This window comes from Varanus komodoensis, unplaced genomic scaffold, assembly GCF_004798865.1.
Source record: "Varanus komodoensis strain SLA01 unplaced genomic scaffold, ASM479886v1 scaffold47, whole genome shotgun sequence".
NCBI lineage: Eukaryota > Metazoa > Chordata > Lepidosauria > Squamata > Varanidae > Varanus > Varanus komodoensis.
The window spans coordinates 2,172,142-2,187,658 of record NW_025336045.1 but is presented as its reverse complement, the minus strand read 5'-3'; the positions used below and the strand labels follow the sequence as shown (position 1 = coordinate 2,187,658).

The 15,517-nt window shown below is 39.5% G+C and overlaps 1 protein-coding gene across 1 annotated transcript in view; it reads left to right on the top strand.

Annotated features, from left to right (window-relative positions):
- The window catches only part of KLHL29 (kelch like family member 29), a 434,198-nt gene that overhangs the window by 390,849 nt on the left and 27,832 nt on the right, over nucleotides 1-15,517 (top strand). The window contains exons 10-12 of the mRNA XM_044445123.1: nucleotides 1,840-2,022; nucleotides 3,125-3,305; nucleotides 12,875-13,068. Coding sequence (XP_044301058.1) covers nucleotides 1,840-2,022; nucleotides 3,125-3,305; nucleotides 12,875-13,068 — 558 coding nt within the window. The remainder of the gene's footprint in view (nucleotides 1-1,839; nucleotides 2,023-3,124; nucleotides 3,306-12,874; nucleotides 13,069-15,517) is intronic.

The window sequence follows — 15,517 nt, the reverse complement described above, 5'->3', positions numbered from 1 at the left end:
TTTATGTATTTATAATTTTTATAGACTATTTAAAATTTGTTCTTTCTTATTTGCTGCCTTGGGTATATTTGTGTAAAACAGCAGGCTAGAAATACTGAAAATAAGTAGAGAATGGTTGCAGGTACTATGCCTTAGCTTACTATCTGGGGAATAGGAAGACATACAAGTCAGAGATTGTGCCATTGCAGCCCTAAAACTTTCTGTGCACCTTAAATTGGAAGATAGCATGAATTCGTATATCAAATTTAGGTAGGTTTCTATGTGAAAGGAATACAGAAAGCCTTCCAAAGTTGCTTCATCCCAGCTATCAAAATAAAACAGCCAAGAAAATGCTTCTGATACAATATATAAAATTATATGTGCAATAACATCTCTTTCAGTTTGCAGAGACACTGTCTAATCAGGGACATATCAGAAAGATGAAACACGTAGAATTTTCAATAACAACCCACTCTAACTCTTTAGTTGGGGGTGGCTAATGGTTTATCGGTCAAAAGTATTTCTGAAAAGTCCCTATTTAATGTTTGTAGATAGAATTGTAGCTGTAATACAAACCATTTTTAGAAGCTTGTTGATTAGAGAAAAGTAATTTTCTAGGATAAGGGGAAGGGAGTGATTATTCTTGTAGGTCGAAGTCCAATTATGTGGAACTATTCACATATTCACAAAGGGTCTTAAATCCTTTGTAAATATTGTAGTATATGCAATGCCCCCTTGAGGTTATTTAATATAATCACATTAGATCTGGCACAAGTGAGGATTTTTCCAGTTTTATAAAAACAATAATCGTATTGCCTACACATTTTACTTCAAATTGTTCAATATGACACTTGTTGATAGCATTTATATTTAAAATCAAAAACCTTTGGAAGACATGAAAGATATATGTGATATAGTGAACAGACATAATGTGTGATTACTGAAGCATTTCACAATGTTCCTGTTCACTTTAAAGAAGCATAAAAATGTGATACAGGAATGTAGCCTATTTCTGATCCCCCCCCCCCCCCCGTTTCTGAGAGAAAATGTATATGGGACAAATTCTGTGAAGGAGAGATTAGGAAGAGACCTATCAATGTGCATGATAGGTCACATTGGCACCTGAAGGTCTTTACTCTACATTTTGCATGGCTTGGTTGCCTGTTAGAACACAATTCATTCTTTGAGAGTATAATCCTGCATATGTTTACTTAGAAGTATTTCCTGCTGCATTCAGTGAAACTTACTTCCCAATACATCGGTTTAGGAATGCTGCATAAAGCTCAGTCTAAACACACTTTGCTAAGCCGTGTTAAAATCAGTGAGGATTACATCTGAGTAAATGCACATATGATAGCACTGTTTATTCTTCAAGCATGGAGAAGTAGAATGCATATTTAGAATTGTTTTAGAATATTTAACCTTGAATGTAAGCGTATGAGTCCTTGAATATCTGTTTAATGTCACTATTCTTTTAGAGGTAGCTATAAGCTTTTTTATAATATTGAGAAGGGCATAACTGTTGGAGAAAAAGAAATGCTGAAAAGGAACTACCTTTCCCTTCCAAACTTATTCCTCATTTGGTCTCACAATGTTTACTGTTCTGCTTTAATTAGAAAAGGTTCCATGCATTATCTATTGTTTAAGCAGGAATGGAGAAATATATTTGACCACACTTGAACATGTTCCCAAGTTGAGCTTGTTCAAAGTTTAATAAGAATGTAAGTGTATTAAGCGCATAATGAACTTCAGAGAAGAGACCTTGCAAATAGCAGTCTTAAAAGAGGATTCAGGACTATGAAGCCCATGTGTGCTCGTGTATGAGGTATTTTTTTAAAGAAAAATATGTTTCCATTCTAGGTGTGGCTGAAGTAATAGTCCTAGTTGGAGGTCGTCAGATGATTGGGATGAATCAACGCGCCTTGACAGCAGTAACCTGCTTCAATCCTCAGAACAATAAATGGTACCCCCTGGCCAGCTTGCCCTTCTATGACCGGGAGTTTTTCAGTGTGGTGAGCGCTGGAGACAATGTCTACCTCTCAGGTGAACAGCAAGGATTAGAGAAAGGAAGAGCATTGCCTTTTGAAAACTGTTCATTGTGACAGGTCAAACTATGATGAAGATATGTCGGCTTGCCTGGAAAAGACATGCTTCCTTTTATCACTTTCTATTTCACTTCAGCTTAGATTTCCTCCCCAGTGCATTTGGCACATGTAACGTATAAAGGATAGGTTTTACACCCCATCAAATGTGTGATGAGCTTCCCCTTGCAATTGCAACATGGTGTAAAACATTGGATGGAGCTGGAACTAAATGACAGGTTTCTGCATCTTGAGTCAGTTTGACTGAGCTGCTGCATACCTGACCTATACTTACCATATTTGCTTACAGGAAGGCTTACTTTGTGACTCTCTTGTTAGTTTGAGTGAAACAAAACAAACTCTTCTCTCAGACTTTAAACTAGAGGACTGTAGAAATGTCACTTGGTTAATATTGTGCCAGACTGTTCTTCTTTTGAATGAATGTGTACAGTACAGCATATATATAGGAGTTGGGTGTTATGGTAGATAATGTAACTCCAAAGTTTCTGATACATTACAAGTACTACTATGAAATATAATCAGTAGATACAAGTACTACTATGAAAAATAATCAGTAAAAATAAGAGTTGAATCTAGAGCTTGTTGAGCAGATGTATTTAGCTACTGCATTTTATGCCTAGAATCCCATCAGTTTCAGGGGTATTTTCTTGTTCTTACCATTCATGTCTAAGCAATATAACTTATGATTTCCAGCTAGAAGTTGTCTAGGAAGCTGCATAGTCACTTTATAGTCATTGCATCTGCAACTGAATAGATGGCCAGCTATTTATGAATGCTGCCTGGGTGTATTCCCATATGCAAACATCCTACCTAGCTGACATCATGACAGCCTTAAAAAAAAAAAAAAAAATACCTGTGAGAAGCATGAGCAAATGACACCAATCTACATCATCCAAACAGATGCTTGCAATTGAGGGTGATTTATTTTAATTAGTTAAGTGTCAATTAGAAGAAGTTCCTTATTGCAATGGGCAATATGCACCAAGAGCTATTTTTCCTCCAATTTACTTTGGGTTTTTTTCCTTTCCAACTAATGGGAGCAGGTGGCATGGAGTCTGGAGTCACCCTTTCTGACGTCTGGTGTTACATGTCATTACTCGATAATTGGAATCTCGTTTCCCGAATGACGGTCCCAAGGTGTCGGCACAACAGCCTGGTGTATGATGGGAAAATTTATACCATTGGAGGCCTTGGTGTAGCAGGCAACGTTGATCATGTAGAGAGGTAAAATTGCTCTCTTCTTTCAAGTTGTGCTAAGACCATTGAGATGCATTGTCTAAGAAAGGGGTTATCGATCGGATTCCTTATGTAGAATTCCTTTTTGTAAAATGCTAATAGTTTTTGGTGCACATTCAAATGTTACTTCATAGAATATGAGATAATAGTATTACATTGCATTTATATGTCACCTTTCCCCCTTGCAAGGAACCAAAGGTGACTTATATAGCTCCACACAACTATGTGACATAGGTTGGGCTGAGAGTAAGTGGCTGGCCCAAAATCCCCAGTGAGCCTCATGACCAAATGGGGACTAGAATCTGGATCTTCAAGGTCCCCAGTCCAACTCTCTACGCACCACATTAGCTCCCAACAAGGTGCCCCATAACCTGGACCAGAAGTTTCTGGTAAACTTTATCCAGACCTGCAACATCCACAATCCAAGTGCAGCAAGGAGAATTAAGTAAGAATGCAGCATAGGTGAAGAGTTTGGGCCTTCCTATGAAAGAGCTTACAAAGGGTGTGGGAACAAATTGTGAGTAGGAAGAAGATGAGGGCTTGAAGTCACAGCTGAAATGCCAAGGCCAGTTGACCCGGCAATAAGTCAGGTAGTTTATGACAGTCAGTCCATGTAGGAAGCTTAGTGAACATGCAGGTCCCATTCATGATAGCAGGGCCGAAGGTTCACCCTCTGACCTACTCAAGCATCTGGCTGAAGCAGTCGCTGTAGCCCTCTAGCTGGGGGTTTGTCAAGGAGTCATTGTTGCTGCTGGAATTTTGCCAGCAAAGAAAAGTCCAAGCAGAGCAAAGCCCATCATGGTGCTAGCTTCACTCTTCCATGAAGTAAAGCTGACTTTCCCACTTCTTTTCCCTGCTGGTTGGGGAGGGGGGCTTCAGGAAGGGACAGGAAGCCACCTTAGTCTGCCAAAGAATAGTTAAAAGATAAAAAGGGGGAAATCTCTGTGTCAAAGATGACTAGACAATGTTGGCCACCTGTTTATAGACCATGTCTGAAGAGACAAAAGGGTGTTCACAGAACAATGACGATGCCTTTCTATTCCTCTGTTGGAGCAGGTGGGAAGCAATTTTTTTTTCAAAGGTGCATTTCATTTAAACTTTAAAATAAGCTCTTTCACATATGATGCTAGTCAGTAGGACCAACCACAGCCTGCACATGCTCAGTAGCATTCTCTTGTATCCCCCCATACCATCACAGTGCTTTAGAATATTGAAAAGGAGGAAAAATGTCTTATATTTCATCTAAATAGTGGCAGAAGTGAAAGACACATTGACACTGTTTGGAGGCAGGTGGGAATACTGCTTGGGTTCTGCTTAAGGGACTAAAGTATAGTGGTTAAAGCAACAATGCTATGTTAGCTTTGAGTGCATGGCAGGGACACTACAAATTCCATTGACTCAAGGAAATGCAAATATGGTAGCCCGTCTTCATGTGAGATGTTTAGGACGAGGCAGGTGAAGATCAATGTTGTAATATAGTGGCTAGCCTTGCATGGTTAGTTAAAACAAAAACAAAACAAAACAATCTGTGTGCTTAGGCACAAGTAACTTTGGTTTTATAGTTCTAATGGCACCAATAAGCCTCCAGTCAGTGGAACAGCAGGAACAGTAAAGTGGAGCCTGGTTGGTCTTATTTCCTCCTTCAGAGTGTTTTAATTTTAGCTCACTTGGAGCAAAAGTAAAATTGGAGGGTAAAATCTAAGCTGTGTATAAGAATTGTTCCTACTCATTGGTTACTTTGTGAGTGTGTGAGCAGATCATCACATACTGAACTTGGCAGTATGTGTGAACTCACAAGGACACCTCTAGCCTAAAGCCAGTAATAGCTGAGAAAAAGCTGCAAACCATAAGGCATTTCTTGCCATGGCAACCAAGAATTAAACTCAGTGTTTGTCATTCCCTCAGTCTCTTCTCCTCAATTTCAGTTTGAAATAAGGGTTAAAAAGTGAAGAGAAGCCATTGTGTTGCTTGGTAAAAATAGAAAAGAAACAGTTCCCAAGTCTTTGTGGACAGTTGGAAGGTGGGAGTGCCTTCAAACTGTCCAGAAAGACTTAAGAATTTTGAAACCCTCCGGAGAGAAGAAATCAAAACCAATGCAAACGGACCAGTTCAAAAAATACTTGTTTATCCTTTGATCAGGAGGAGTAGTGCACCAGGAACAAGATTATGTTTTCATTTTATTTTATTTGAAGAGGAGCCATGTTTTCCACTCAGAATATACCTCTGAATGTGCCAAGGTTCACTTTGGGAAAACACAGATGGTGACAGCAAGCATGACTGAGCTTTCAGAGTTCTCAGTTCTACCCAGATATTATCCACCTGAACCTCAAAATGACAAATATGTGGCCTCAGTTTCGTATTGCTGAGAATGCAGATGGGAAAGTGAAAAGGCATTCTTGCCTCAGCCTTCCCTTTTCCCAGCAGCTTCAGTTCTCTCCTCTTGCCACTCTGCCCTGCAGCAAAACTGCTCTTTGGTAGGCAGGAAGTCAGTTCTCTCCTTTGTCTCCTTCCAAGCAGATTCAGGCCTCCCACCACTGGCCCCCCCAACAGCTGTCTAGTGAACTGGGAGAGGAGAGGGGTAAGCATAATATGGGTATATCCAAGCAATCTTATAATATGAATACTCAGAAGCAAGTCCAACTGAATTCAGTAGGACTCACTCCCAAGCTTGCAGTGTGAATTAAAAAGAAGTTCAAGGAAGCTAGTGGTTTTGGCAATCATTGATTCCTGAAATACAGGTGCTGAGTACCCCACTTGGAGGTAAAAGGGAATGATAAACTATAAAAATAGTATTTTATTAATTACGTATAGTGTATTTCAATTTTGTGCATTACAGTACAAAATATAACTTGAAGGGCCATGGATTATAATGTACTTTACTTTTATTTGCAAGGTAATTATATATGTGTTTACTCAGATGTAATTCCCACTGAGCCCAAAGGGACATACTCCTAACTAAACAGGTATAGATTTAATCTTTGCTATCTTATCAGAGTGAGCATAGCTTCTGGGACCAGTTATTAATTTGAAAATGGGTTTGAATTAATAACTCTCATTTTGATTTTATGTTAGATGGTGATACAATGTAAGGTTCAGGCTACAAGTGGATTTGTTGCCAGGTGAAGAATAGCTGCAGTTTAATTCCTCCATTGAAGAAACCTGTGGAATTCAATAAATAAAATATCTGCAGTAGCAAACACGTAACAAAAGTTAAGTCTATAGAGTTTGCAACCAGAGCAGGGAAACAGTGAGCTTTGCCACTACATTCTCCCTAAGGAGGCAGAACCTTCATGTGAAATTAGCAGTCTCCCAAAGCAGATAAACCATGTGGACAGGATGGGGAATATAATATGCAGAGGGGACTGTGAGCTTGTAGATAATTGAGGTTGAACAATGTAGAACTTCCTTCTTCTGTATCCTTGTGTTTTATTTACTTATTTATTTGTTTTTGGGGGTGGTGGTTAGAGCAGCCTTCTCCAGCCGCAATTAGACTGCAGTTCCCATCGGTGCTAGCCAGCATGGGCAATGACATTCTGTTTTCCAGAATTCACACAGAGCATATGTGAGCATCCTCATTTCTATAATTTGGATACAACATATGAAATCCATCAAGGAACTCCCAGAAACCTGCAGCCTTAGCAGACTATCTTAAACCAAATGATGAAACATCTTGAATACATAATAAAGGCTGTTCTTAGATAGTCTATTTAAAGTGCCCAAACTGTTTTTCTATTCTGTCCACGTATGGGGGAGGAAAAGACGATCTGGAACACCCTTCCCATCATGGTGCCCACCATTCATGCCCATCATTCTCAGCCACCACAGTGATGAGGGAAGACTGCTCTAAAAAGAAGAGGAAGTAGTAGATGTTTCTGAGTGGTTCAGCATCAGTTTCTAGAACCCCTCAGTCCCCTGTGCATTTCATATTCTCCATCTTGTCGACATGGTTCATCATTTGGGAGAATAAAATTTTCACTTGCACTGTACCTTCTTAAGGAGGATGAGCTGTTAAAGTTTGTGATTTGCCCTACTTATTGGTTCTTGTTGGAAAACACTGTAGCCTTAACATTTATTTGTAAACCTTAGCGGGTTTGTTTATTTAATATATACAAATATTTCAGCCTAAAGGTGTATCTCTGGCTCTTAGGATAAAATCTGAGTGTAAAACCCATTATGCATCCTTGTCCATTGGAAAAATAGGCTTTTCCCCTTAATTTCATCACATCACCCACCCCTCTGAAGGGATGGGTAAGTAGTTCTGATGGGCATTTCTTTCACTCTGCTGTACTTAATCTGCTGTTTTCTGCAAAGTGACTTCTGAGAAGCAAGAATAGAAAAGAGTGCATCTGGACCGTACACTCCTTTTTAACTGTGATTGCTTCCATTTATTATGTGTAATTAGACAGAAGCATTCTCTCAACGATATTGTGGTGTCTCTATATCTTCAGAAGAATTGTACATACAGCCTTGACCAGTAACATGTCAGCCAAAATATCCTTGGAGGAATGAGAAAATATACTGAAAGGACAATCCAGGACAAAGCTTTAAAAAATATCAATGTTCCTGCAAAACACATAAAGAGAAGACTAGCCTGTTAAAATACAGCTTTATTTTTTCCATGACTACTTTTCTGCAAACTGTAGTCTGAATAATGTATAAGATGGTGAAGGTATGGTATATAAACACCAGCTAATGATGGTGCATAGGCTTTATAACAGAAATAAATTAAAGCATTCTCTCATAAAGCTGTTAACCTAGACAGATAGAAATTAACAGGACAAGGCTAGGCAAAATTGATGTGTGTTCCAATACAACTGAGAAAGAAAGAGAAAGATGGATAATGCAGAGAGGTTTTTCCACTCAGTGGGAACCGCAGAGTAAAGAAAATAAAAATCTGTAACAATAATGAGATTATGGAAAGAGAAACACCAAAAAAAAAAAATGGAATGAGGAAAAGAGGTGCACACTTTCATAATTTAAATAATGTGTTTTATTTATGTTTAAAGTCGCTTTTTGAAGACTATTAATAATTCTTATTGTTTTATAATAATGAGTTCCTAATTAGGTCATTAAAATATAGGCCAAGTTTGCATGTTATAACTTGCAACAACCCAATATATGGGTTAATTGTGGCTTGTTGCTGAATTGTAGCTTGTTGTTGAATTCTAGGTTAATGTTACATGCAAAACCTGCACTATGGTTTAATTGCAGGTTGTTAACCATGAACAACTGAAGAAGAGGACTCATGTTTGGTTGATGAATTGTGAACTGTGCATTGTTCTTTGTAACAACTCATAGCAGTGTTCACACATATGACAACTCAGTTGTTGCTACACGCAAACCAAGTCATATACACATCAATATCTCAATTCATCAAGTGCTGTTCCTTATGTAACCAAAATAACACCATCCATGCATGAGAGTGAGGAAGTACAGACAATACTTAGGGGGGAATAATCCCTTAAGGATGGAGAATCTCAGGAAGGAGCCTGATAAGGAGTAAGCATGCTCAGTAGCCCTGAAATGCAGATTGGCGGTTGTGGAAGGATAATGGAAAACCAGTTGGGTGAAAGAAGGGAGTTCAGTGCCATGAGGAGGGCAATGCCCAGGAATATGCCACAAACTGCAACCTCTTTTGGAAACAAATCTCACTTGCTGCTAAGGATACTTAATTTTTATATAGCATATTTCACATATTCAGGACATTTCATATTTGTCTGCTCAGTAATGCTGTTGTGATAGGTGAAAATTATCTCCATATATAGAGGAAGGATTTGGACTGATATTATCATGGCTTGTCCAAAGCCAGCTAGTGTGCTTGTGGCTAAGATAGGATTTGAGCTGAGGACTTCTCAGTCTGCAGCTCATGTTCCTCATCGCTTTACTACTTATAGTGGCTCTTGCTGCTCTGGCAGTTCTGAAGAGTTTTGCAGACTTAATTTAGATCCAGTGGTTGCTCACGTTTGCTACAAACGATTGCACTTTGCAGTGTTGCTGATCCACGGGGGTGTTAGGAGCAAACACCAAACCAGTGCTAGCAGCAACCCATGTGGCTACCTTGCCATGATGCTTAAAAGGGCAATTTAGCTTTCAGTACATCCAAGGGTGTTCCATCTCTACCCCCTCTGGCATCTAGTTGTATCCTGCCAGGACCTGTCAGTTCCCCAAGGCACAGAAGAGATTTATCACAAGAAAGAAATCAGGTTTGTTTCTGACACTTAAGGGTCAACTCAGGCAGTGTGTTCCCTCCCCACCCCCCCCATAGTATGGAGAGTAACACTTGAACCTGCACCAGCCCTTGATACATTTAGACCTGACAATAAAAAAAATGGGGAAAAGGAAAACAAACAGGGTGGGCAGAAATGCTTGTTTCTGAGGAGGAATCCTTTGCAATGGCTTGGATTGTTTTGGAAGGAACTCAAACAGAAGATATTTTGGGTCTGCTTCTGAACAACTAGCAAACAGGTTGGAATCATAATTGTAAAGAGACTGAAGATGCGAGCATAGATGCAGAGGTAGAAGATGGATGCAACAAGACCACAAGAAATACACTGTTTAGAGTAAAGGGTTAAGGAGAAATACCCTTCAAGAAGACATCAACTGGAGAACTGGTTCACTTGACCCTATCCAGAGGATTTCTGGCATTTGGCTAGGATAATTGTATTCCATGTGGGCCTAGGTTCTGCTCCACTGAGAGATGTTTGACAGAACAACTTGCAGAATAGCTGCATTGTCTACTAACATAGGGCTTGGGACTTCTACAAAGCTCTTAAAGAAATGGAAACCGCGTTTAGAGCATGAGCTGCCTGCCTTTGTCACTCTGTAAACAAAGTGAGATTTCTGCATAAAAATAATCGTTCTTATTATACTTTATGGGGAATGAAGCAACTGAATGCCACCTGTCAGCTGCCCCAAACAGCTGATCCACTGAATGTGGACCTTGAAAGGATTCTGTGTGGGGGACAGGTTATTTTAATGAGCTATTTTACTGATTTAGTACCTTGTTCATTTTATAGTATTGTACTATTATTTTATCTTGTAAACTGCTTTGGGATTAAAAAGAAAGAAAGAAGCAGTGTGCTTTTTTCTGAAATCAGATAAATAAATGGTGGCAGGGCCTGCAGGAAATGCAGGAGAGGCAGTGTAGAATCTGACTAGATCACCAGCCAGCTCGCAGGACACTCTTCGGTGGCGGGGGAATCAATAACTCTTTGCCCATACATGAAAGCTGGCACTGCAGCAGTGTGGCAAGGTGGAGGAATCTACATGAATCATGACATTCAGAAGAAAAATCCATACAAATCACATCTCTTAAAGAGGTAGAAGAATAACAGGGGAAACACTGGATTGCAAGTGCCTGGCAGCAAAGGGGACAAATTCTAGAGAAAAAGGCTAGTTTGGAAGTGTGCCTTATGTTAGTCTGTCTGCCGGTGTGTGAACGTTTTGTAGATGTAGATCTGGGATCCATCCCTAGGCCTAGAAATTTTGTTCCAATTATGTACCAAGCAGCCTCTTGACCTGTAATGAAGGTAAACCCAGTGAACTACCTCAGAAGCTTAATATTTTAATTGGTTTTTAGCACATTCTTCTGTTTAAAATCCAAGTGAGACAGCCATTGTGGGGTTGGAGCAACAGGTTCTAGTCCCCACTCAGCCAGTCACTGATTTATAGGCTAACATACCTTGCTGTGTATTATTGTGAGAATAAAGTAAAGAGGAGAACCTCGTAAGGCACTGCATTGGAGGGAAAACTTTATGAATTCAACTCAAACCAATTCTGCTTTGGTTTCATTAAAAACTACAGAGCTCATCATCCCATAAATTTAATGACAGGATGTTGGGAACTTCAAAAGCTGCATCCGTTGAGGGTCAGAGTGCACTCCCTTCTTTAAGCATCATACTCACTCTGGCCGCTTTGAGATTAGAAGGTTGCTCCACAAAATGAACTTTGCTTGCTGCCACACACCCACCCACAAAAGCACAGTCCCAAATCTGGGGAGAGGGCAATATCTCAGAAATTCCAGAAGTCTCTGCTTGTCTTTATACATGTTTGAAGTGTAGATTTAGGAGATAATCTGTTCATGAGAAACTGGAGTGTCTAAATAGCAATCTGAAAGCTGTGTTCTGGAAATGAAACATTGTACAATACAGTCTGCCTTGGGAAAGTGCAAGTTAGCTAATTTATATTTTCCCCTTTTGGTTCCCCCCCCCACCCCCCTTCTGCAAGGCATTCTATCAGAGATAAGTCAGGATAAATTGAACACCTTTAGAATGTGTCTATAACATGTTTTTTCTTGTATGTCTCTTCCCTTATTTAATTGCACATGTACTCCCATTATGTTATTCTATTCTCCCACCATGTTATTCTATTCTTAACTGCATTTGAAATTAAAATCATGCAAATTTATTTATTGCAGTTTAGAATATTAATAAGTGCTCCTTTCCTCATTTCTTTTCCCCCACTCCAACTTTTTTACTCTCACAGTTACAGGCACCATCTAAAATTTAATTAATAATGGAGAAGTTTGTTGCAAGAAAAAAAACCCTGCATCAGGCATCATAAGTGCAAACAAGTTCCATGTTTGTTAGATGTACTTCCCCAGAGACATTAGGTGATGTGTGTGTCTGTGAGTGAATGTTGTAATTTATTCCTGTAATCTATTACTCCAGCTATTAGATTGACGAATCTGCTATTTATCAGGATATGCTGCAATTCCATGGAAATATTGAAGGCTAACAACCATTTCGTTTGTTACTTCCAGAATCATTTTGCAGGCATTATTTGGATCACTGCCATGTTAGCTTAAAAAAACAGGTCTCTGAACTGGTGACGTTGTTTAAAATGAATCTTCATCTATGGTTTATTAACTGTACATCTTTATGGTCAATGGCTTAATTAAATCTGATACCAATGACCTTACAACTAATTTAGCGGTCTAACGCATATTCTTATCTTCTATGCTACATAGAAAAATGGATGCAGCAGTAAAATCTTATTCCTGCAGCACATTTTCCGTTAGCATTTTCAGCAACCTGCAGTGAAGTGTAGTAGTTTTGTCCATGTGCTGAAAATTAAACAGAGGCAACTAGCACACCACCAACACACACATTTAATGGCTAGTTAACTGGGGCAAAGAGAGCTATCACGTTGCATTAATTCTGAAGATCAGATGATCTTGAAGCTAAACAATTTAAGTGCATTAACACTTGCCTACTTCCAGTTGGTGTTTAATATCACTCCACTGGTTTGCAAGAATAATCTCACTCTATTCTAATTAACAGAAATTAATTAGTAAAAGTCATTTTGACAAAGGTATCTTGGATTTTTTTAGAGATATAATAAGACTTGAGAGATACTTGTAGAGAATAAAATTATTTCTCCTTCATCTTCCCTTGTCACTGTCTGTATTAAAAAGTGTCAAAGAATAATGTTAACCATCTACTGCCTGCACTGTTAAGAATTAGGAGATTTATTTGCTGAGATGTTTTCCTGCCTAGCTGTTCTTGTATGCCAAACAATGTAGGACGTAGGCTTATTCATATGTCTTTGTGTTTTAGGTATGACACAATCACCAATCAATGGGAGACGGTTGCTCCATTGCCAAAGGCCGTGCATTCTGCAGCTGCAACTGTTTGTGGGGGGAAAATCTATGTGTTTGGTGGAGTCAATGAGGCTGGCCGTGCTGCTGGAGTTCTGCAGTCATACGTCCCTCAGACTAATGCTTGGAGTTTTATAGAGTCACCCATGATAGGTAAACAGTGACTGCATTTCAAAGTATAAATTGAGAAGGGTGGAAGGGAAGAGCAATGAATAGTATGCTGTTCAACTGCAGAAAAATGATAAATTCAAAATTGCTTATTCTGAAAACAGTGATAAAAACATATTTTTCTAAGATTATTAATGTGAATTATTAATCAGGCTAAAATGTGTATATGGTAGCAATACAGGCAGAGAATATTTGAAGTATGTACCATCCCACACCATTAATTTTTTATTTATTTATTTATTTATTTATTAAAACATTTTTATGCCGCCCCATTCGCCGAAGCCTCGGGGCGGCTTACAACAAAAAATAAAATAACATTTTAAAATACATACAATAAAATACAAATATATAATATAAAACATACACTATAAAACAAGCCGCCCTGGCCAAATAAAATTCAATAATATTAACATTTAAAATACTGCTTAAATAAAAAGGTCTTCGCCTGGCGCCGAAAAACAAATAACGACGGCGCCAGGCGGACCTCTCTGGGGAGCGCATTCCATAACTTAGGCGCCACCGCAGAGAAAGCCCTCCTCCGAGTAACCACCCTCCTAACTTCTTCCATGGAGGGCTCCCGGAGAAGGGCCTCTCCCGCCGATCTCAGGGGGCGGCTGGGCATATAAGGATGTAAGCGCTCCTTCAGGTAACCAGGACCCAAGCCGTTTAGGGCTTTATAGGTCATAACCAACACCTTGAATTGGGCCCGGACTTCAATGGGAAGCCAGTGAAGCTGACGGAGAACTGGAGTCATGTGAGCATAACGTCCAGTCCCCGTCAGCAGCCTGGCAGCTCTATTTTGGACCAATTGAAGTATCCGGACCGTCTTCAAGGGTAGCCCCACGTAGAGCGCGTTACAGAAGTCCAAACGGGAAGTCACCAATGCATGTGTCACTGTCGCAAGGCAGTCATTCTCCAGATAGGGGCGCAGCTGATGAATTAGCCGAAGCTGGAGGAAAGCGCTCCTCGCCACTGCTGTTACCTGAGCTTCCAGTGAAAGCTCTGGGTCGAGGAGCACTCCCAAGCTGCGGACCTTGTCCCTAAGAGGGAGTGCAACCCCATTCAGGACAAGGTTCAATTCACCCTCTCCGAAGCCCGATCCGCCAACCAACCTCCGTCTTGTCTGGATTGAGCTTCAGTAATGAGATGGTTATTCTTCCTGGTTATTCCCTAAACTGTTGGGTTTCTATGGGAGAACAGAAAAGGTCATCATATGAATCCTCTATGATTATTATATCGGTAATTATTATCCCTGAGCCTGTTTAAATGTTACTTTACCACCACCTCCTATTTTTAGGTGCAATAATTAGTGGGAGCTCAGACACTCCATCCTCTTACCACCTATACAAGTGAATCTCCAAATGATGGAGTCCTTATTTGAAAATGGCAACTTCTATAGAAAAAGCATGCCCTTGCTTTTTAGAGTGTTTCCACTTAACAGCCTGTAAGTTTTGTGCAGGTAGGAGTTGAGCTGAAGATTACCATGTGGTTACTTTGTCCCTAAAACTGGTTTTAGAGATCATTCTCAGAAAAGGCCACATGTGTCCTTTCTTGGGTTCAGGGTCCTTTAGTTTATGGATCAGTGTTTCTATTTTTGTTTTTGTTACCATCAGCTTGGGTGTTGCAGATGTGGCACTTGTTCGTATTTGTGGATGTAACGTTACTCTTCCCTGGTTTCGGTTCCGGTGTTCAGCATGACATGACATGACGTGCATGCAATACAGTGTGATTCACCAAGAAGGAGGACACTAACGATGGAATCATGTTTATGTATTACAGCAGTGCAAACAAACCCATTTCATAGCTCTTTCTGTCACATGCACACAGTGCTGCTGTTCATACAATCCTCTGAGTGACATTATGAGGTTTTCCTGTACTCTGAGCAGAAAGCAGAACGGAATGCATTATTTTTTTAAAAAGTGTTATTGTTCTTTATCAAAAGAATAAAAGAAGCACAGAAACAGCAGTTTATTCCCTAGACTAGTTTATAGAGCCTAACAGTTGTCAACCCATGCAGATGTGAAAAAATAATCCCCAACCATCCCAAAGTAGATTGCAAATTTGCAAATAAACAGCTTTATGCCCTAAAAAAATATGTCAGATCTACTGATAATGAAAGGATATTTATGCTTCCTTGGAATAAAAGTAGCTAATTAGCTAATGTCTGTACAATACTCAGAAGGAGGAAAACATTACAGCAAAGTTCCTGTTTTGTGATGTTGCCCAAAGATAAATAATAGCAATTGATTTGCATTTTTAAAAGATACAGAATACACAGATTCAATTAAGATCTCCCAAAAATTGGCAAGAATGAATGGTATCCCCAGTAGAAATTTGATTGCTACTACTTTAAATAGAACCTTAATGGAACCAAGTATGCACTGAACTTAATGTTTTGTATTCTGATGTGCAGTACCACAGACAAAATGGAGCA